The sequence below is a fragment of the Hypanus sabinus genome, chromosome 9, assembly GCF_030144855.1.
Source record: "Hypanus sabinus isolate sHypSab1 chromosome 9, sHypSab1.hap1, whole genome shotgun sequence".
NCBI classification, from domain to species: Eukaryota; Metazoa; Chordata; class Chondrichthyes; order Myliobatiformes; family Dasyatidae; genus Hypanus; species Hypanus sabinus.
In genome coordinates this window covers 21,534,011-21,556,238 of record NC_082714.1, presented here as the reverse complement: position 1 = coordinate 21,556,238, position 22,228 = coordinate 21,534,011, and the positions used below count along the sequence as shown (strand labels likewise).

The following is a 22,228-nucleotide window of genomic DNA, read 5'->3' as shown; positions in this document are numbered from 1 at the left end:
ATTTGGAATGAAGGAAGATGAGAGGTAGCTTGACAGAGGTGTACAAGATTATGACAGTCAGCACCTCTTACTCTGGGCAGCATTGGCCAATACCGGAGGATATCTGTTTAAAGTGAGGGAAGGAAGGTTTAGGGGCGATGTCAGACGTAAGTTTTTTTAACACAGAGAGCAGTACTGCCTTGAGCACACTGCTAGCACAGTATTAGAAAGAGATACAAAAGGGATATTTAAAGGACTCTTGGGTAGGCACATGGATGTAAGGAAATAAGGGTCATGGCCTATGTAGAAGGATTAGATTGACTGTGGATTGGATTTATATAAGTCAACAAGACACAACAGCACAGTATGACAGAAAGGCCTGTACTGTACTGTTCTCTTCTCTGTTCTGTATAATCTAGACATGAACATTGGTAGACAGTGAAAAATATGCCATTTTCTTTTTAAAGTTTGTTTAAAAAAAAAGCAACAGAAGTACAGGGCTGGAGGCAGTTTCACTTCTTGATCCTCTTCTGCCGTTCAGTGACAGCATGACTTATCTCTGATCCAATCAATGGCCAATGTCCCTTCACATCTTCAATTAAAGTCTAAGAGTATGAAGTTTAAAATTAAAAACTGATCAACCATCAGCTGCCATTTCTAGAAAGAATTCCAAAAAGCACTTGTTTTCTAACTCCATTCCCCTAACGCTTTCCTCTAATTTCTTGAATCATGCTGTCCAATCCTAGAATGTCCAACATATGAAATAACTTCTATCTGCCCATAGCCATCTCTGATACCATAATATTTTTAATCAAATGAATCTGTTAGCTTTTAAATATCAAAGAGTACAGCCACAGTTTCTATAACGTCACTTGCAATTTTACCCTCAGAACAGTCCAGGTGTCAATATTACCTAACCAGAATTTCCACCAGATGTGGTCCACGATTTAGTTGGCTCTATCATAACTTCCATCTCACTGTATCAAGGTAGCGTAACGTTATTAAGACGCGAGCAACCCAGCTTCAATTATGCCACCGTCTGTAAGGAGTTTGTAAATTCTCCCCGTGACAACATGGATTTCACCTGAGTGCTCTGGTTGCCTTCCACATTCCAAAGACCTGATGGGTTGGGGTCAGGGTTAGTAAGTTTTAGGCATGCTATGTTGGCAACGGAAGCTTGGCAATATTTGTAGTCTACCCACCACAACCCTTGAAACTGTGTTGGTTGTTGATGCAAATGACACATTTCACTGCATTTTGATATAAGAAATAAAGCTGATGTTTAATATTCAAAGGGCAGCGCTCTTTAGTTTTTTGTGACTATTTTCTTAACACATCCCTGACATTTGAACAATGTTGTTCTTCACTCAACCAGATACCTCTTTGCATCTCATTGTGTCTAGCTATTCCCCATTCAGGAAATACACTGATCTCTCCATTTCAGTTCCAAACCAGAGATGACCTCACACTTACACTGAAATCTGTCTGCTGCAGTTTTTCCATTGAATTATATTTCCATGGTACTTGAGAAGTTCCTCTTCACTTTTCCAAAGTACTGGCTTAGCACAAATGCTCTGGTGAGAAAGTTCACATCTCTTTAGCCATAAATGGTGCATGGAGCTGAAGATCCAACATTTTTATTTATCGTTTTCCACAGACAGGACAGAATGTCCTTCAGATCATTGAGGGAAGTGAGCCATTTAGCAGTTAGGCTACTAGTTATTCTCTTTATTGAATCAGAAAACTGTTGCAAATTCAGGGCACTTATATTTATCTCAAAATAAAAAGTCGCCTGCAAACTTTGACATTCTGGAAAAGATTTGCGTTTAAACATGTGTCAGCCCATTGAATACGTTTATTTATTTATTTATATTATTATTACCAGTTTTTTGTGTTCGTGCAGTTTGCCTTCTTTTGCACTTTAGATGGTTGTCAGTCTTTGTGTGTAGTTTTTCACTGATTCGGTCGTATTTCTTTGTTTTAATGCGAATCCCTGCGAGAAACACATTCGGGCGTCACAGTAGTGTAGTGGCTGGCTTGACGTTATTACAGCTCGGGGCGTCAGAGTTTGGACTTCAGTCCTGGCGACCTCTGTAAACAGTCTGTACACCCACCCCTTGGGATGCACAGGTTTCCCCCAGGTGCTAGGGATTCCGCCCACAGTCTAAAGATGTAGCAGGTAGGATAATTGATCACGGTAAATTGTCCCATGATTAGGTTAGGGTAGGCAGCATTGCTGGGGTGGCACAACTCGGGAGGCAAAAGGGCCTATTCGGCACTGCATCTCCAAAAGCAAATCTCAGGATGGTACTGTATATGGTAACATATATACATACTATGATAATGAATTTTCTTTGTACTTTTGACTTGTAAAGATGTGTGGGTTTAAAACTAGACTGGTTTTGGGACTTGTTAATTGACAAATCAGATTTTTAGTAATTGTCCTATTAATTTGTAATTGTGTATTTTATTAACATTTTTTAAAGGAATGAAGGAACCATAACAATTGCCTTTTTACCAGGCAAAGGGCTCGTACGCCGGCAATCCTTGTTACACAATGCAGACGACTCAGCTCAGAGGAACGTAGGAAACGACTTCAGTTCTTGCAGACTGAAGGTTCATGTCAGAACTCCCAAGGTTAGTGTGAATAACTAAATCTGATTCTGACACTCAAATGTGATCATATGAGTGTCAAAATCAGATTTATCATCGCTGACATGATGAGAAACTTGTTATTTTAGCAGCAGTAATTTCTATAAATTACAAAAGTAAATTAATTCTGTAGAAAAAGGTAGTGTTCATGGACTGTCCAAAGAAGGGCAAGAAGGAATTGCTGAATCATTGAGCATGAGTCTTCAGGCTCCTTTATCTCCTCCCTGGTGATAAAATTGCGAAGGGGTCATTTCCCGGATGGTGAAGGTCCTTAATGATGGATGCCACGTTCCTGAGGCATCACTTTTGAAGATATCCTTGATGATGTTACTCCACTCTTTAAGAAGGGAGGAAGGCAAAAGAAAGGAAATTAAAGGCCAGTTAGCCTAACCTCAGTGGTTAGGAAAGTGTTGGAGTCTATTATTAAGGATGAAGTTTTGGGGTACTTGGAGACTGTTGATAAAATAAGTCAAAATCAGCATGGTTTCTGTAAAGGGAAATCTTGCCTGACAAATCTGTTAGAGTTCTTCAAGGAAGTAACAAGCAGGGTGGACAATGAAGAGGCGGTGGATATCATTTACTTGGATTTTCAGAAGGCATTTGTTAAGGTGCCACACATGAGGTTGCTTAACAAGATAAAATGTTATGGCATTACAGGAAAGATACTATCATGGATAGAGAAATGGCTGACAGGCAAGAGGCAGCGAATATGAATACTGTAAAGGGGGCCTTTTCTGGTTGGCTGCCAGCAACTCAGGGGTTAGTATTGGGACTGCACATTATTTGTCAATGATTTGGATAATGGAATTAATGGCTTTGGGGCAAAGTTTGTGGATGATATGAAGATAGGTGAAGGGGTAGGTAGTGCTGAGGAAGCAATGTGATTGCAGCAGGAGTTAGACAGACTTAAGAATGGGCAAAAAAGTGGCAGATGGGATACAGTGTTGGGAAATGTACGACAATGCATTTTCATAAAAGGAATAATAGTGCAGACTATTATCTAAGGTGCGGAGGGACGTGGGAGTCCCTGTGCAAGACTCCCAGAAGGTTAACTTACAGGTTGAGTCTGAGGTAAAGAAGGCAAATACAATGTTGATATTTATTTCAAGGAGAACTGAATGTAAAATCAAGGAGGTAATGCTGAGGTTTTATAAGACACTAGTCAGGCTGCATGGAGTATTGCCAACAGTTTTGGACATATCTCAGAAACGATTTGTTGTCTTTGGAGAGAGTCCACAGGAGGTTCACAGGGATGATTCCAGGAATGAAGGGATTAACATGTGAGAAGTATTGGTCAGCTTTGGGTGTGTACTTACTGGAATTTAGAAGAATGTAGAGGGATCTCACTGAAACCTAGCAAATGTTGAAAGGACTAGATAGGGTGGATGTGGAGAGGATGTTTCTTATGGCGGTGATATCTAGAACAAGAGGGTGCATCCTTAAATCTGAGAGGGTGACCTTTTAGAACAGAGGTAAGGAGGAATGCTTTTAGCAAGAGAGTAGTGAATTTGTGGAATTTTCTGCCACAGATTGCGGTGGAGGCCAGGTATATATGTAAATGTATATTTAAGACGGAAGTTGATCATTTCGTGATTGGTCTGGTCATCAAAGGATATGGTGAGAAAGCAGGTGTATGAGCTTGAGATGGCAGGATCAGTCATGATGGAATGACGGAGCAGAGTCGATGGGCTGAATGGCCTAATTTGGCTCCAATGTCTTATGGTGCTGTGACGGAGCTGGCTGAGTCTACAGCCTTTTTAGAGAATGTAAAACAAGAGTTTGTGTTTCCTTTGTACATAAGCAGTAGTCCTGAATTCATTTAATACCTTACTTCCTTTTTTTTCATGTGCTTATCTACCCTGTGACTTATGCTGTGACTCAGTGGTAACCACCTTGCCCCGACTCAGCGTCATGCTTTTCTCTGTGACTGCTTGATCACAAAGTCTGGTCAGCGCTTCAGTTCCAGAGTGGCTCTCTTTCTGACAGGGGACTAAACCAAGATTTAATTTGTCCTTTCATGTAGGGAGAGAAAACTGAACATTGCTATTTCAAAATAAAAGGAATGGGTGTCCACTCAGTGTACTGGGAAATACTTACCACTCAGTTAAACCCTAAAAAGATTTCCTTTTCCACTGCTGTTTATGGGATCCTGCTGTCTACAGCTGACTATTTCTGCAGTACAACAGACACTATCCTTTAAGTTGAACCGCGATAACTATCATTTTGTAATGCCCACCCAATATATTGATACATTATTCACATTCTCCCCTTCCCGGACAGTGAATAGGTTCGTGATTATGGTTGTAAATGGCTTTGGGGGTTCCTGACAATAGGAAAGAAGTTGATTGATCAGAAAGTCACTCCTCTTGGATAGACACAGTGACAGTGACCACTTCTGAAGTAGCATAGTGTCAGAGGAAAGCAGGTCTCGAGAGTAATAACCATGAAGCTAGTGGACTGTCTGGCTCATTAAAGAATCTAGCCTGTAGATGTCCTCAGGTCCACTGAGGTTGATTGTCAATTGTCTCCTCAATCCCAGAACCAGGCCTTGTTGCCAGGGTTACTAGTAAACTCCAAATCTATTAAATGAATAAATAAGAAGAAAACTCTGTAGAAGATGGGCAGAATGTGAATCACCATGTATCAGGATATAGGGTGGCCATTACAAGATCATATTTATCAAAGTACAATGCAGGGACACCAACAAGGATTACAACACACTTGACAAAGCAGCCACATAAACAAGCTCCTAGTTCTGTTTTGTAGCTGCGTTTGTTAACCCGCCACCAAGGACGTATATTAAGAAAGTTGCAATAAAAAGGCTGGCAGTATCATGAAGGATTCCACACACCCTGCTCACAGACCGTTTATTCCAGTTCCATCAGGGAGGAGGCTATGTACCAGGACTCCTGAACAGTTACTTTCCCCAAGTAGTAAGGCTGATCGACACCTCCACCTCACTGCACCACACCCCCTCCCACCAATACACAATCCATCTATGTATACATGCTATGTATTTATATTTATTGCTTTTTATTATTCTGTTTTTTATCTTACTGTGTTTTTTTTGTGTTGCATCATTTCCAAGTAACAATTATCTTATTTTCCTTTACACTTGTGTACTGCAAGTGACATTAACCATTCTTGAATTTTGAAACTATCAATTATTATAATAAATATTACCAATAATTACTTTCTGCAAACTCAAGAGTATCTACTTAAAAATAACATGTTATAAATATAATACTTTTAAAGGACAGCCTGTTGTACTGCACTCTGTTTTATAATACAGACAGCTACAGTTCATGTCAAAACAACTTTATAGAGTTTTTCAAGGAAGTTACCAGGAAAATTGAGGAGGCAGTGAATGTTGTCTACATGGACTTTGACATGGTCCCGCATGGGAGGTTGGTCAAGAAGTTTAATTTGCTTGGCATTCAGGATGGGGTTGTAAACTGGGTTAGACATTGGCTTTGGGGGAGAAGCCAAAGAGTGGTAAGGGATGGTTGCCTCTCTGACTGAGGCCTGTGGACAGTGGTATGTCACAGGGATCAGAGCTGGATCTTGGGGAACAACCAAAGAGCTCCTGCCACATTTAGGACTCCATCATACAATGTGGTTTCCCAAGAGAATAAAAAGGAAAAAAATGGCAAAGATGTGTCCATGAGCCTGTCCATTCTACTTCTTTGTAGCGAATCTAGGTTGTATCCTTGGTTACTAGATGTAATTTACCAGATGACTCCATTAACAATCCTGGTTTCTCAATTTCAAATTGGATGTGACTCAGCTACCAAAGATTTTCAATAAGTTGCAGATAAAATGTCGAAGTTCTCATGAAAATTCTAACAGATTTTCTGAGCTGTTGTTCCTTAATCTTCTGTAGTAGGCTCACCATTATTTGTATTTACTTCTGCAGTCTCAACATGAAGAGCATTATCTCGTGTCTTCTCAGTCACCAGACATCTGCCCACCAGAGCACACTGCCTCAGGTATCTCTCAATGATGGAGGAGAAATCTACTGAAGTTGTTTAAGTTATATGGTTTTAGAAAAGTGTTAACCAAACAACGAGTTGTTCTCCAGTTCATTCTGACTTCCCACGTCTCCTCTTAAGCTATATTATGCCATAATGTATCTGTGTCCAAACACCAGTATACTCCGTAGAAAAAAATTAAAGAGAGTCTTTTGATCTCCAAATGAATGGATCATGTGGTCAGCCATTCCAGTTCTGTTTTCTGATTGGTTGGTTCAACACATTTGTTTGCAAAAGTTTGTCCTGTCCAGGCTCCAATTCCTCTTGTGTGGCTGGTCAGCCCGGTGCTTGGTGGAATAAATCAACTAGCAAAAACAAGACATTTAAGCAGCTGAAAAGGAGTGGGAACCAGCTCAAAATATGACCATTTTTGACTTTAACGTACAGGTGGCTCAAAGTTTGCATAAATAAGTTTGCTTAAATAATGTGATAACATGTTCTGCATTTAAATCCACCTCTTTTCACTTCTGCACCAATGAGATCCTCTCAACATATGGAGAAATAATCACAGAATTTAGTAATTTTTGTTTTGCAAACCTGCTGCTCTACATAAGAAAGATAAAAACATAGTAAAGTTGGAGCTGGAGCAGACCATTCCGCTTCAAGTCTACTACACCATTCAGTATGACCAAGTTCCAGTCTTCTCCCCACTCCCTCCTTTTTGGCAGAAATGCTGACCTGAAGAGATAACTTCAGGTTATCTCAAAACTGGGTTTGAGTCCTGGGCACTCAAGTTAAAGACAGTTAAAGACTCTTCAAAGTGTTCCTCGTCTCTGAAGAATTTACCCCTGTTCTTAGTGCTCAGTAGGGTGGGATCCTGAGTGCCCTTTATAGCAGAGAGGAACCCAAGCACATCATGGCTGTCAATGAGTCGCTGAACCTCCTATGCCCCCTCCTTCTTTAGCTGTTTTCTTTTCCCTTGTATGAAGTGACGCCACAATCCAGGAAAACCGTGTGTTTGTAATTGCTCAGCTTCTCAACCTCATTTTCAGTTATATAAAAAGTTGGTGAGTGTTGATACTGGACCACTGAAATGGTGCCGGTGAGGTAGTAATGGGGGAAAATGAAATGGCAAATGAACTTAATGGGTACTTCCCATCTGTCTTCACTGTGGAAGACATTAACAGTGTGCCGGAGGTTTGTGAGTGCCAGGGAGCCGGGGTGTATGCCTTTGCTATTACAATGAAAAAAGTGCAAGGCAAACTCAAAAGGTCTTAAGGTGATAAAAAGATTCTCTTTTCGATGTGAACCAGGAATATTTTCAAAGTCAAAGCTCTCCAGAATCAAGGTGACCCAAACTCAATAGTCGAGATGCTGTACACGAAGGACGATTCAACTTGCACACACTCCAAGATATTGTTGACTAGTTCAGTAAAACACGAGGAAATAGGCCTTACACACAATATACACAAGACCAAGGTCCTGTACAACCATCTCTACTTCAACAGCCTGTTCTCCAACAATAAACGAGATCCTGGAAAAGACTGACCATCCCTGCAAGGGATGACATTCACCAGTGTCTTCAAAGACACCAACACAGTATTTGTTGATTGAGCAAAAAGACTATTTGAAGATCAAAACCTCAGGTCTAACGCAAAACTTGTCCCTTGGGCAGTAAAGATCCTTAGATTCCTATACACTTCTGAGACCTAGACCGAGAGTTGGCATTGTAAGGCTCCATAAAATCACCACCATTAGCTCTGTGAGATCCTGTAAGTTCACTGGAAGGACAAGTGAACTAATGTTAGTGTCCTCTCCAGCATTGAGACCCAAGTTACCGTCAGTCAGCTATACTGGGCTAGTTGCTTCATTTGCACAGAAGACACCAGATTCCTGAGAGAGGCAATGTCCCAAACAATGGGAGGAGGTTATTGTAACTACTGAGCCAGTAGTACAGGCAGGTTCTGGACCTCTTTAGGCAGGCAGTCTGACAAAGTAGTTTAAAGTTGTAACAAATTTAATTTTAAAAAGAACAGTGTTGTTAAAAACATTGTATATAGAGAGGCAAGTCAGATTTCACTGAGCCATCATCAGACTGAATAAAGTGTGTTAGGTGAAGTTTCTACACCACTACAATAAAGCGCACCAGTGCCTCGGGTTTACAGAGAAATTTAAGACCAACCATACAAGTACCACAAACTCAAGTTCTGCAAAATGTGTTAAATAAAAGGCTAAAGCAGTGACTCACACAAAGACCTACACTGTCCTGGTACAAAAGGAGCAACATAAGTAACACATCTCACACAGGTACACATGATCACTAAAATAAATTAACCAGAAGGATCAGCAGTGCTGCCACTTAACTCCCCTTTTGGACTAGATAATGGCCTGAGCACACATGGTCAGCAAGCATTTAAGGCCACCTGGGGAGGAAGGTCCCACGCTATTTTCCCGCCTGGTAGCAACAGGCGTAATTCTCTGTTCCACCTGGCTGCATTATGACATACTCAGTGATCCTCCCAAGCCTTCCTTGAAGAAGTGCAACATTCCACTGACTCCCAGCAACCTCAGGTCCTAGTCTGCTCGAAGCAGAGAAGGAATATTGAGAGTGGTATTGATGAACTTCAGGCCGTGCTTCAGGAGTCCTATGCAAGAGGCAGATGGAGTGTACCACCTCACGATCTACTCACACCTCCATCCAGTCAGCTACCTCTTACCTCCATTGGCCCACAAGTCCCAGCTGATCCACGTTAAAAATATAGATCCAGGTTGAATGCAAAGAAGATTGGCTTTACTTGTTCACCTGTACATCAAAACATACAGTGAACGGCATCGTTTGTGTCAAATCAAATCAACGAGGATTGTGTTGGGGGCAGCCCACAAGTGTCGCCATGCTTCCATCGCCAACATAGCATGCCCACAACTTTCTAACCCTAACCCTAACCCATGTGTCTTTCACTGTAGCGTAGGTGGAGTGGCATGGTAGCATAGCATTCAGCTGAATTGCTTTACAGCACCAGCAATTACCGATCGGGTTTCGGTTCCCACTGCTGTCAGTGAGCAGTTTGCACTCCCTTTGACTGTGGGGGTTTCCTCTGGATGCCTCCCACTGAGGGGATGAGGGTTTCAAACATTTGCCATTGGAAAAGGACATCACATTTTATACAAATTATCAAGAGTAATTCTCTTTTATTCCGTCACTTGCAGCTGCCAAAACATCCATCCTAAAAGAAGTGCCCAGCAGCAAACTGAAAGTCTGCCTGGATCCTCATGTTCGGTTAAAAATGGACAAGTTGGAGTTGGTAAATATCTCCTATTTGTCTAACTCCTCCTTCACTCCCTTTCTCTTATTTCTCTTCCTTCTCCTGCCTTTTGTCACCTCATCAGCTCTCAGCTTTGTCATAATTTCCACCCTTCTGACATCTGATACCAACTGCTAATCAATCGTCGATCTGCCTATCACATGCCAGCCTTTGCTCCACCCTTCCCTGCCACCACTTTACACTACCCGCCCTTTAGTCCTTTAGCCTAGAGATGAAGGGGCTCGACCCGCAGTCAGCCATCCATTTCCCTCAGCAGATGTCGCCTGATTAGCTGAGTTCCTCCAGCATCTCTATTTTCAGTCCCTTTAAATAGAGATAAAGCAAGATTCGGTGTCCTTCTGAAAGCTTTTTCTTCCTACGTAAAGTGCTTACGGTTGGCAAGTGAAATCCTGGATGTAGCCATCCACACTATTGGATGCCACAATGAATTTTGTGCATCAATCAGATGAGATCCCCAACTTCCAGTCCTATAAAAACAGTGGTTTTGTGTAATCAAATTCCTAGATAATGGCCTGTAGATTCATTATGTTGGAGTTTTTCAAAAGGACCAGAAGAAAACCTAATGCTGACAATGAGTGTGAAGTCTTCACCTTAAAAACTTTTAAGGGTATGGAAATTTTCAAACCTTAAAGCTGATTAGTTGGCTAAGGCATTGTCACAATTGTGAACTTAGCTGTTTTACAGTCTACTTATCTCCATAGGTCAGGGTTCACCTTGGATGTTGCTTTCCAGCTGTTTAGATAGGCAAGCCAGGGCAGTACAATATGGACAGAAGCTGTTGCCCGTGTGGCAAGCTCCCCCTCTCCACGCATCTGACGAACCCAGAGGAACAACAGAGACCGATGCATTTTGGCACCAGCAGCGTCGCAGGAGTTGCCAGTCAGCGTTGAGTTCACTTAGGAGCTCCAGCTCCGGAACTTTCCCTCGGGGTTTACTCCCGAAGCCTTCCCTGTGACTGGGTGTAGCCACAAGGCAGCGGAGATTTGAGATCAGAGTTTTCCTTCTCCCAGATGAGCTGCCAAAGAAGACTGATGAGCTCGATCTGCCCAGAGCAATTGGTTTTAAGACGCCAGTAGCACGCCTTTGCCCCTTTCCCTATCAGTAGAAATGATTTGGCGGGGCTGACGCAATTTGAGACACTCACCATTGGGAGCATTTAATAGGCAGTTGGAGCTTACTCTCATTGTCACCCCTGGCTATAACAGCCTTAAGGAACCACAGTCTATTAATATGGCCAAGTTATTTCTTGATGTTGAAAACTGTAGGCAATTCAGAATCCCGGAAGCATCGATTTGTGATTATTCTCTGGTTTGATGGAAAAGGGTAAAATCTGAAATCTTCTTTGCCTGCTGTGGATTTCAAGGCACAGTGTGTTTAAACATTGCCTCAGCTTGGGGCATGAGGTTAGATCTGAACCTCATCATTCAGTCCTGCTCAATCAGGACCAGGCAGAAGGGATGATGGAATGGAAATGCTGAACAGTAGCCATCTAATCAATGTAGAGGAGCACTGCATTGCGCCTCGGTAATTTTCTAACGCGGGCTGTAGTCGGACAGTACTCTCACTGTAGCTTTGGCTGTTACAGAGTCCTCTCTGTTGCAGGCACTGAAGTATCTAGGGCTACGTGTCACAGAAGAACAGAGAAGAGCACTGAGGCACGGTCTCAGAAATGACTCTCAGGGAACTGTAGCCTTCGGAGGTAATGATGGCTTTTTAATTAAAGTAACACTTTAGGGACATTTATCCATGTTTTATTGCTGCAAGAATCTATTTCACAGGAACTGGTTTCTCTAAAGAGAACTTACTATGATTATTATCAGCATAGATTCATTATTGGAAGCCTAATCGGCCTTCACAGACAATCATGGCTGTGGAGGCCAAGTTATTGGGTAGATTTATTGGGTTCTTGATTAGTAAGGGCATTAAAGTTATGGGCAGAAGAGAGGAGGACAGGGCAGAGAAGGTTAATAGATCGGTTATGATCAAATGGTGGAGCAGATTCAGTGGGTTGAATGAGATAATTCTGCTCTTCTGTCTTATACTCTTAGAACCATTGAACCATAGAACATTACAGCACAGAAACAGGCCTTTTGGCCCTTCTTGACTGTGCCGAACCATTTTTCTTCCTAGTCCCACTGACCTGCACCTGGACTGTATCCCTCCATACCCTTCTCATCCATGTACCTGTCCAAGTTTTTCTTAAATGTTAAAAGTGAGCCCGCATTTACCACTTCATCTGGCAGCTCATTCCACACTCCCACCACTCTCTGCGTGAAGAAGCCCCCTTATTATTATTATCATCATCCCCCTCTTATTATTCTCCCCATCCAACGTGGCAGGCTGCATGGTACAAGAATATAACCTACCACCTCCACTACTACATTAGAATCTGTGAGGGATTGGCAGGGGAGATAGTGTGGAATTGTACCCTCAGCCTCAAAACCCTTGAACTGAACAGTACTGACTCTGGATAAACCATTGAGGATTCAGATGAGGAATTCAGAACCACTTTACCCACAGCAGTATCTATCTTTTGAATATGGATATCACTGAATTGATATGCATTAAGGTGAAACCACGTTAGTGGGTATTGAGTAACAGATAAAGAATAGAGCATAGTATAGTTGAGCACTGGAGCAGGTCTTTCAGCCCACAATGTGGTGCTGAACCAATTAAATTAGTAATCAAATGGCCAACCAATCCCTTCTGCCTACACGATGTCCATATCCTTCCATTTCCCTCATTCAAAAGCCTATCTAAATGTGCCTTAAAAACCCCTAATGTATCTGCCTCTACCTGTTAAGATATGCATCCAACCGGGCCAGCCTTCAGGGTTTAGATACTCCACCTCTCCGGAATATCGGTAGCTGGCGTGGTCCCTTTAAAGATTCAGCTCTGCTCTGCTAATTGACGGCCATGTTTTGCCACCAGGATTTCAGTACTTAAGAGCACCTGAACTGAAGTTCGATGCTTTATCAAATCAGCTCTACTTTGGATTCCCATTTAGCATTCTAAGTTTAAACCCATTCTTTGTTTTGTCTCGTTTCGTATCTCGGCTCTAGCCTTGGATACTCCAGTGCTTGGGTCCTAACATCCTCACCTAGGTCTCTCGTCACAGTCCCACCACCCCAGAGAATGCATTCCAGGCACCCAGCAATTCCTATGTAAAATAACTTCCTCTTCACCCCTCCTTTGAAATTATCCCTTCTCACCTTAAATGTATGCCCTCTGGTGTCAGGCATTACAAACTTGGGGAAAATATACTGGCTATCTAATCTATCTATGCCTCTCATCATCTTATATACTCTATCAGATCTCCCTGCAACCTCTGCCATTCCAGAGAAAACAACCCAAGTTTGTCCAACCCCTCATTATAACACATGCACTCTAATCTAGGTAGCATCCTGGTAAACCTTTTCTGCAGCCTCTCCAAAGTCTCGACATCCTTCCTATAATGGGACAAGTAGAACTGTATGCAGTACTCCAGATACAGACTAACTGGAGTTTCACAAAGCTGCAACATAACTTCCTGACTTTTGAACTCAGTGACTCAACTAATAAAGGCAGGTATGCCATTTGCCTCCTTAACCACCCTACCAATGAGTCTAGCCACTTTCAGGAAACTATGGACTTGGACCCGGAGATCCCTTTGCTTATCAAATGTACTATTTTGTCATAGCTTCCTTCTCCATGGGCTGAAATTCTGCACTAAAATATAACAGCTTCAAATAAGTCAGCATTCATGAGCGCTTAGGCAAACTCAACCACCACCACACATAACTGCAAACTCTTTCAGAGAGCACAGTTACACTCTCACGCAGTCATGCAGCACACTTCTACACACACGTTCACTCTTACTCCCGCCACTGGTGTCTTGCCCTTCTTTGTACCCTTGGTCTTTTCATAGGTATCGTGCAGGTCTGACCTACTGACTGCAAGTTACCCCTGGTGTGTACGTCAGTGGTAGAACTGGAGGGAAGCTGAGGGAAGTATGGGCAGAATAGAACGAGATCAGTGAAGAATTAGTGTAATTGGTTCTTGAAAGGCATGATTCTATGGTGCATGTTGTGTTCAGCTCTGACCCCGAGTATTGAACAATTCAGGGGGTAGAGTAGAAGAGAACACAATATTCTCTCCTCTGCTGGGTACGAAACCTTTCAGGGACGGGAAGGACTGGAGCTTCTTACATTAGTTTGGGAACTGGGATTTGGCTGATGGAGGTGCGGATGGTTGCCATCTCTCTTGGCCCATAATAACCCTGAATGAACTCTATACAGATTTTGAGCATGCAATAAGGAATAAACTACCAAAGGAACTAGAAGATGTCGGCCTTAGTCAGAGTTCCCTGATGTTTTACCCTCATGAAGTTGCAAATATTTTGGATACAACAGCTTTCCAATCTCCGGTAAGAAATACTGCTTTTACCTGGCTAACTTCAAACTTTAGATCTCCCTTTTTAAAGCTCACTGCTTCAACCTCTATCTCCTTGTTTAATATGCTCCTTGCCCTAGCATTCAGCTCAAAATAGATTTTGTTCCTGTGAAACAAAGTAAGAAACGCATATACTATTTTAGATTCTATTTATTCTCGAAGTTACAAATAGAGCAGTGACCCCTTTAAGATGCCCATTGAACCCATTAGTTTCTAAATGAATCCTCACAGATTTATTTGTGCAATACAATATCAAGATCTAAGTTTTGTTTCTGTTTCACCCCGTACATTTTAGATATTTAGCTCTGTCACCTCCTGTGAGTCAGAGAATCTGGAACATCTGCAGACAGAGGTAACCGAGTTACGTCAGGAAGTGAAGAAACTGAAGGTGAGGTTTCTTTATACAGAGGATGTGGTGCAAAGAGATGGTGGAACAATTCTGTTCTTTCTGAGTTTGAGTCACAGAATGTGGGAGTTAGTAGCAAGGCCAGCATCCATTGCTCAATCCTAAGACCCCTTGAGAAGACAGTTGGTGAGCAGTCACCTTGAACTGTTATGTTCCTGTGGTGAGGCCACTTACATAATGATGATGACCCAGCTAGATAAAGATTTTTGACCCAGCAGTAATGAGGAACACAGATTATATTCCAATGATTTTTACAACTGAGGATGGTGTACAATTCCTTTTGCTGGGAAGACTAGACTGACAACCAGATCACTTCTGAGCACCCGACTCACAGTCCTAACCATCCCAAAGCATCCCAAAGCAGTTACTCTGACCGTGCCTTAACATTGGATTCCTCAAGGAATCCAGTCTCAGAATCACAATTTCCTGCAGTTTTTCTACCAGTTAAGCAAGGAAATCTAGGCAATGAACTGAGATTAAGTGCAAATTGTGAAACTGCACACACTGCAGTGGAGAAGAGCAGTGCTGATCATGTGAATGAGAGATATTTTAGGTAGTTTCGCTTAGTTGAATACATAGAGTTGATTTAAACTATTGAATTGTTATTTTAAATGTACATCAGTGTTTCTAGTACAGTGATTTTAAGTATTTTCATTTTTAAAATTAAATATTTTAATTTTTCAGTAATGTGAATCATTTTAATAATTTTAAAATACTTCTCAGTTTCTTAATTCCAGCTGTTTTAACAGTCTGTGAGCTCAGACCAAACTGAAAATTGTGTCCTATCTTGACCCTGCCCACCTTGGCCTTAACTTGGATTTTAAAATGTTAAATATGTCATATCAGATCAGATCATTCCTATGACCATAAGACATAGGAACAGAATTAGGCCATTTGGCCCATCAGGTCGGCTCTGGTAATCAATCATGGCTGATCTATTATCCCTCTCAATCCCATTCTTCTGCTTTCTCCCATAACCTTTGACACCTTTACAAATCAAGAACCTGTTAACCTCCAGTTTAAATATACCCTATGACATGGCCTTCGTAGCCATCTGTTGCAATGAATTCCACAGATTCAACACCATCTGGATAAAGAAATACCTCCTTCCTCACCTCTGTTCTAAAGGCATGTCCTTGTATTGTGTGGCTGTTCCCTCTGCTCCTAGATTTCCCCATTGAGTAATTAATATTTCAGTAATATTTGAGTAATGTTGTAAACATATTGTTTGATTCAGCTTTCTTTGTTGTTTACATAATTCATTACAGGTTATATGTAAAAGAACGTGAATGGCATACGTCATTATGTCACCACGTCATAAGTGCACTCCTTACTAAAGTAAAAACAAAACTAAGACATGCATTCCCTGGCTCCTTGATCTATCTTTCAGTTACTTTTATGTTTTGGAGTTACAAAACATAACAGTGGTGATGAGTAAGTTATGAACAAATCCAAAAATGTGGAAGCGCAGTGAGACATTTGAGGTTTTTTTTTAAGGTGCAATATGTTTGTTTCTTCACAAGAGGAAGTGAAAGATGGTTGAGTTAAAAAAAAGGGCAAAAAATGGATGAATCACAGTTGCATAAACAGTGAGAAGAGGATGAGGATAACAATAAATAAATAAATAGCAGAAGTAGCTGGCTACATTGGAAAGATAAACGCTTGAAGCAAATAAAAAGCTAATGAAAAGTGAACGGCAGTTTTGCTGAGTGCATTGGGTAGAAAAGCAAACAGTTTGCTTAGAAGTTTAACCTCTCCAACCAAACCAACTGAAATGAGATTTGCTGATATCATGAAAGTAATGCAGAAACATTGTTGACAGCAAACACTTTAGCTTTCATAAGCAGAATCAAAAGAAAGAGGAAACAATTTCAGCGTACGTGACTGAATTGAAAAGATTGTCTGAGCATTGTCAGTTCAATGATGGGCTTAATGATGACCTGACAGATCATTTAATTTGTGGCATCTTACAAGAAAGCATTCAAATATGTCTAAATGGGAATTCAAACATAAATGGTATTAAATGAAAATGCCACACCCAAGTTTTTCAAAGCCTGTCCAGTTCCTTATACCATCTCTAGCGGAAAGCTCTGGACCAGGTGCTGCAAGGCTGCCCATGCACTCAGTGTTACCTGGATGACACCATTGTTACTGGTGTGGGTGACGAGGAACATCTACAAAATCTCAAGACAGTGTTAAAAAGATTAGAAGGCTATGGGCTCTGAGCATGACACAACAAGTGTGAATTCTTTAAATCAAATATCACTTACTGTGATCACACCACAGGTGCACGAGGATTACACAAGTGTCCTGAGAAAACTCAAACGGTGGTGGATGCCTCAAAGGATATGTCTCAGTTGTGATCCTTTTCAGGATTTGTCAATCACTATAACAGGTTCCTGCCAAACCTGGCTACTGTGCTCCATCCCTCGAACTCATTTCTACAAAGAGGGAAGAATTGGCAATGTTGGCTTTCCAAAAGGCAAAGGAAATGGTGACGTCAGGCACTGTACTCACACATTGTACAATGAAGTTTGCCATGCACTATTCAGGATGCCAACACACCCAGAGGAAAGGTGTCTGGAGCTGTCCGAACCACTTCAAAGATTCATTTTATTGTCAAAGTATGCATGTACAATAAAAATTTGAAACTTGTCTACTCCAGATAGCCATTAAATACAGAAAGACCATTGGTGTTGATGAAAGAAAAGACATCAACTCCCCCACCCTGGCATGAAAAAGAAAAGAAACAAAACTCGCAGACCCCAAAATCCAACCCCCTGCAGCAAAAAACGTGACAATAACAGACTCTAATCCCTTCACTCATAGAAAGGAACCATGACAATAACAATCCCTGATCCCCCCATTCACTGAAGAGAACAGCAACAGTAACACCAAAGCCCCAACGCTCAAAAACATTAACAGATCACCCACCGACAAGAAAGAAAACACCAAAAAACTGAAGGAAACCAATATAAAGCACAGTCCAAAAATCACATAAATAACAGAATATTGGAAACATCTTTTCATCTGCATACGAGGATAGCAGCCACAAGAACTCAGTCCTTCCATAAAGAGCGACCACCAACCCAGGTCCGAACGCTGCTGGACCGGGGGCCAAACGCACCCATCTGGCTGCTGACCAGCTCTGTTAGGAGTGACTGTTGACCCCCTCCACATTCACCTTGATGCTTCAGTCTCCCTCTCCTCTTCGAGATGGAGTTGTTCATGACCCCACATCCTGTCTTTTTGGGTTTTTTTTCATGAGTTAGCTCATGTTCTCGGTCCTTTTGGTCCCCCATCTCTAATCTCCACAAGCCAGTTCTCGGGACACAGCATAGCAGTGAAAACTTTGATCAAGTTCCAAACTGTACATCGCAGGCTCCAACAGTTTCTGTAACACAAACAAGACAAAAAGAACAAGCAGAAGGCATAGAAAAAGTGAAATAATTGGAGAGATTTGCTAACTGGGAGATGTTACCCGAGGAAACATTGTTCTCCTGGCCATCTTGACATGATTCCCTGCAGTCCCAGAAGCAATTCCTACAACTACCATGGAGGAGGCTCCAGGACCTGAGATTGTATCACATAAGCTGCACACTTCAATTTAGGTTCACAGTTATCAGTACTAACAATGAGTCCAGACCTTCTACTGACCAGTTAAACATGATGGCCATGGCTAGAATTAACTCCTGCTTGGGCAGGGACCCAGACCAAATGCAATTCACCTACAACCACAACAGGTCAACAGAGGATGAAATCTCACTGGCTCTCCACTCTTCTTTTCAGCAGCTGGACAACAGCAAAACGTATGTCAGGCTGGTATTTATCAATTACAGCTCAGCATTCAAAACCGTCATCTCCCCCAGTATTAATCACTAAGATTCTAAACCTGGGCCTCTGTACCTCCCTCTGCAACTGAATCCTTGATTTCCTCATCAGGTTACCACTGTCAGTGTAGATTGGTGATAGCATCTCTTCCTCACTGGCAATCAGCACAGACTCAACTCAAGGATGTGTGCTTAGGCCATTTCTCTACACTTATGGCTTGGCACAGCTCAAACACCGACACTGAATTGGTAGGTGACACCACTGTTTTGGTTAAAAACTCAGACGGTGACAAGGGGTACAGGAGTGACGCAGATCGGCTGAGCGGTGTCACAACAACCTTCTACACAACATCAGCAAAACCACAAAACTGAATGTGGACACCAGAGAGGGAAGCTGGGAGAATACACACCAGCGGCGGAACGGGTGAGCAGTTTCAAGGTGCTGGACACCACCGTGAGTGAGGATTTGTCCTGGGCTCAACATGTTGATGCAGTCATGAAGAAGGAAGGCCAGGGGCTCTACTTCATTAGGAGTTTGAGATGAGTTATTATGTCAGCAAAAACTCTTTCAAGCTTCTATAGATATAGTGGAGAGCATTCTGGCTGGTTGCATTGCTGCTCCAATTCGCAGGCTGCAAGCGGTTGCAGACGGTCATAGATTCCGTCAGCTCCATCACAGGCATTCCTTCCCTTCAGTCGAGAGTTGGTGTCTCAGGAAGGCAGCACTCATCATTACGGATGCTCACCATCCAGGATATGGCCTCCTCTTGTTATTACCATCAGGGAGGGGGTACGGGAACATGAAGACCCAGTGTCTTTCCCTCTGCTGCCAGATTTCTGAATGGTCCTCATTAATCCTTTATTTTGCACTTTTTAAATTTTTTAAATTAATTTTACAGTACTGTGCAAAAGCCTTAGGCACTTATATATAGTATTCTTGCACTGCACTATATTTGTCAGTGTGGAATGGACAGCGAGTTTGTAAATCTGGCTGAAGCCAAGGACGTTGGGAATGGTGAGCATGGAGTGCCACAGGAGGGATGTAGGACAGGTGGCAGAGAAGGAATGCCAAGGCTGAGGAGTGGTGCGGGTGCAGACACACCCAGCCCTGAGACGCCAGACAAGGTCATTTGATTCCAAACAATTGATTTATTGATCATTACAGGATGCCTCTTTGGTGCTTCCCACTCCCTCCCCTCTCCCTTCCCCTTTTCCCAACCATGATTGCTCCCTCTCTGCCCCCTCCCACTCTCAGTCCACAAAGGAGACCCATATCAGAAGCAGATTCATAATCACTCACATATGTCATGAAATTATTTTTTTGCAGTAGCAATACTGTGCAATACATAAAGTTACTACAGTACTCTGCAAAAGTCTTAGACTCCCCAGCTCTATATATGTGTGCCTCAGACTTTTGCACAGTACTGAATGTCTTCCACTGTACTACAGACACAAAACAATACATTTCATGTCATATAAATCAGTGATACTAAATCTGAATCTGATTCTAAAATAAAAGAGGAATTACACTTGGCACGCTCTTCCATTCTCAGCTAAATCCTCCCATTGCTTCCACTGACAATTTTACATATTATTATTATTGCTGTTGTAGTGTTATCATTCAGTTATTGGGAGCAAATGTATGGTTTGGTATAGTGAAGGGAAAATGAGAGAAAATATACAAAGATTAAACATTTTAATTTTATTTATCATAAGCAATGACCACTGCACAAAATGAACAATAAAATGTAAACATTTATACAGGGACATCATGAACTCCAAAATAGCTGAAAAGAATGGATGTTATTGCAGTACAGAGAAGTGGTTAACCATGTATTGGGCACAGAGAAGTGGTTAACCATGCATTAGTTACCTAGTGGTTAAGTTACTGGATTCTCAGCCCAAAAACACAAGATTCTGCAGAAGCTGGAAATCCACAGCAACACACACAAAATGGTGAAGAAACACAGCAAGTCAGGCAGCATCAATGGAGAGAAATAGAGTCAATATTTCATGTCAAGATCCCTCACCAAGGCTGGAAAGGAAGAGGGAAAAAGCCAGAATAAGAAGATCAGGGAAGGGTAAGGAGTACATATTGGCAGGTGGTAGGTGAAACCAGGAGAGGGGTGGGTTCGGTGGGGAGTGGGAGAATGAAGTAAGAATGCAGAAGATGTGGAAAAGGTAAATGGCTGAAAAAGAATGAATCTTGTAGGGGAGCACAATGGACCACTGAAAGAAGGGAAGGAGGAGGGAGATGTGAGGAGAAGAGAAGGGTGAGAGGGGAACCAGAACTTGTGAACAGAAATAAGAGAACAAGGGGAGAGAACTTGGTATTCACAGCCCAGCTGTTGATCCAGACTTATGAGTTTGAATCCCACTAAGGCAGCTAGGATTCAAGTAATGAAATAAATGCATCAGTTAAATAAAAAAACTAGTATCAGTACTGATAACTGGGAAACCACTGGTTTTTTTTTTTGTAAAACCCATCTAATTCATTGGTATCCCTAAGTAAAGGGAAGTGGCAATTCTTACGTGTTCTGGCCTCTGTGTGATACCAGATACAGCCATGTGGTTGACTCTTAATTGTCTGTGTCTGTGCAATTTGAGACAATAAACATCTCTCTCTATTGTGTCTATCATTAAGATCTCTCATCATCCAGGACATCCCCTGTTCTCATTGCTACCATTAGGGAGGAGGTACAAGAGCCTGAAGATACACACTCAACGTTTCAGGAATAGCTTCTTCCATTCTGTTATCGCATTTCTGAACCCATGAGCACTACCTAACGTTTGCTCTCTTTTAGCACTACTTATTTGTTTATTATTTTATATTTCTTATTTGTAATTTGTTATGTATTGTGCTATATCACTGTTACAAAACAACAAAGGTTCATTTATTTATTATCAAGGTATACAATTCTGAAATTCTTCTTCTCCAGGTAGGCATGAAACCAATAAAGAAAATAAAAGGAGGCACAAACATCAGCCCCTAAATCTTCCCTCCCTGCACAAAAATGCGAACAATAATAGAACAGGCACAACAACCCCCAAATACCTCCTCCCGCAAAAAAGTGAACAATAATAGAACAGGCACAACAACCCCCAAATACCTCCTCCCACAAAAAAGTGAACAAAATGGGACAGGCACATTGACCCGCAAATCCCCAACCCTACAAAAAAATTAGGGAGGTTGGGCAAAAAACACAAAATACGAAAAAAAAATAAGACCGAAAAAGAAGTCTATAGTCCAACTCCACATCCCAAATGCAGAAAGGCTGTGCAACATTCTCCAGGCCCAGCAGCGGGCTCTCCCCTCTCAGGTAGTGTAGCAGAGCGATCCTCAGCAATCAAAAGGCAGGCAGCCATGCTCACCTTCTGCATTCACTTCGATGTTTCAATCTCCCTTGTAGCTTCTGTCGGCAAACAAAGGGAGTTTTAATCAGTGAAATGGTGTCGAAAAAAAGCAAATGTTATAGTCATAAAAGAAGTAAAATATATGCATATTTTACATGACATACGTCACTGATAATAAACTTGATTCCAATTTTGATTCTGATTCTAATATGGGATTCCAGAAGCAACAATGATGTACATAGTTACATCCTAACTTTTAGTGATGTTGACCAAGGGATAACT

At 41.8% G+C, this 22,228-nt stretch overlaps 2 protein-coding genes across 4 annotated transcripts in view; one reads left to right on the top strand and one right to left on the bottom strand.

The window, feature by feature from the left end:
• si:dkeyp-72e1.9 (syntaxin-binding protein 4) overlaps positions 1-22,228 on the top strand; it is a 123,190-nt gene that overhangs the window by 73,278 nt on the left and 27,684 nt on the right. Inside the window, exons 10-15 of the mRNA XM_059979208.1 lie at positions 2,466-2,616; positions 6,548-6,620; positions 9,810-9,904; positions 11,528-11,624; positions 14,203-14,330; positions 14,652-14,744. Of these exons, the coding sequence (XP_059835191.1) occupies positions 2,466-2,616; positions 6,548-6,620; positions 9,810-9,904; positions 11,528-11,624; positions 14,203-14,330; positions 14,652-14,744 (637 nt within the window). The remainder of the gene's footprint in view (positions 1-2,465; positions 2,617-6,547; positions 6,621-9,809; positions 9,905-11,527; positions 11,625-14,202; positions 14,331-14,651; positions 14,745-22,228) is intronic.
• The window catches only part of rmi2 (RecQ mediated genome instability 2), a 66,735-nt gene continuing 64,532 nt past the window's right edge, over positions 20,026-22,228 (bottom strand). Inside the window, exon 4 of one of the 3 annotated variants that reach the window (XR_009513887.1) lies at positions 20,026-22,005. Coding sequence is in view for 2 of the 3 variants with exons in the window: in XM_059979210.1 (XP_059835193.1) it covers positions 21,961-22,005 (45 nt within the window). In the remaining variant the exon portion in view is untranslated. The remainder of the gene's footprint in view (positions 22,006-22,228) is intronic. The other 2 variants (XM_059979210.1, XM_059979212.1) reach the window with 2 other exon arrangements.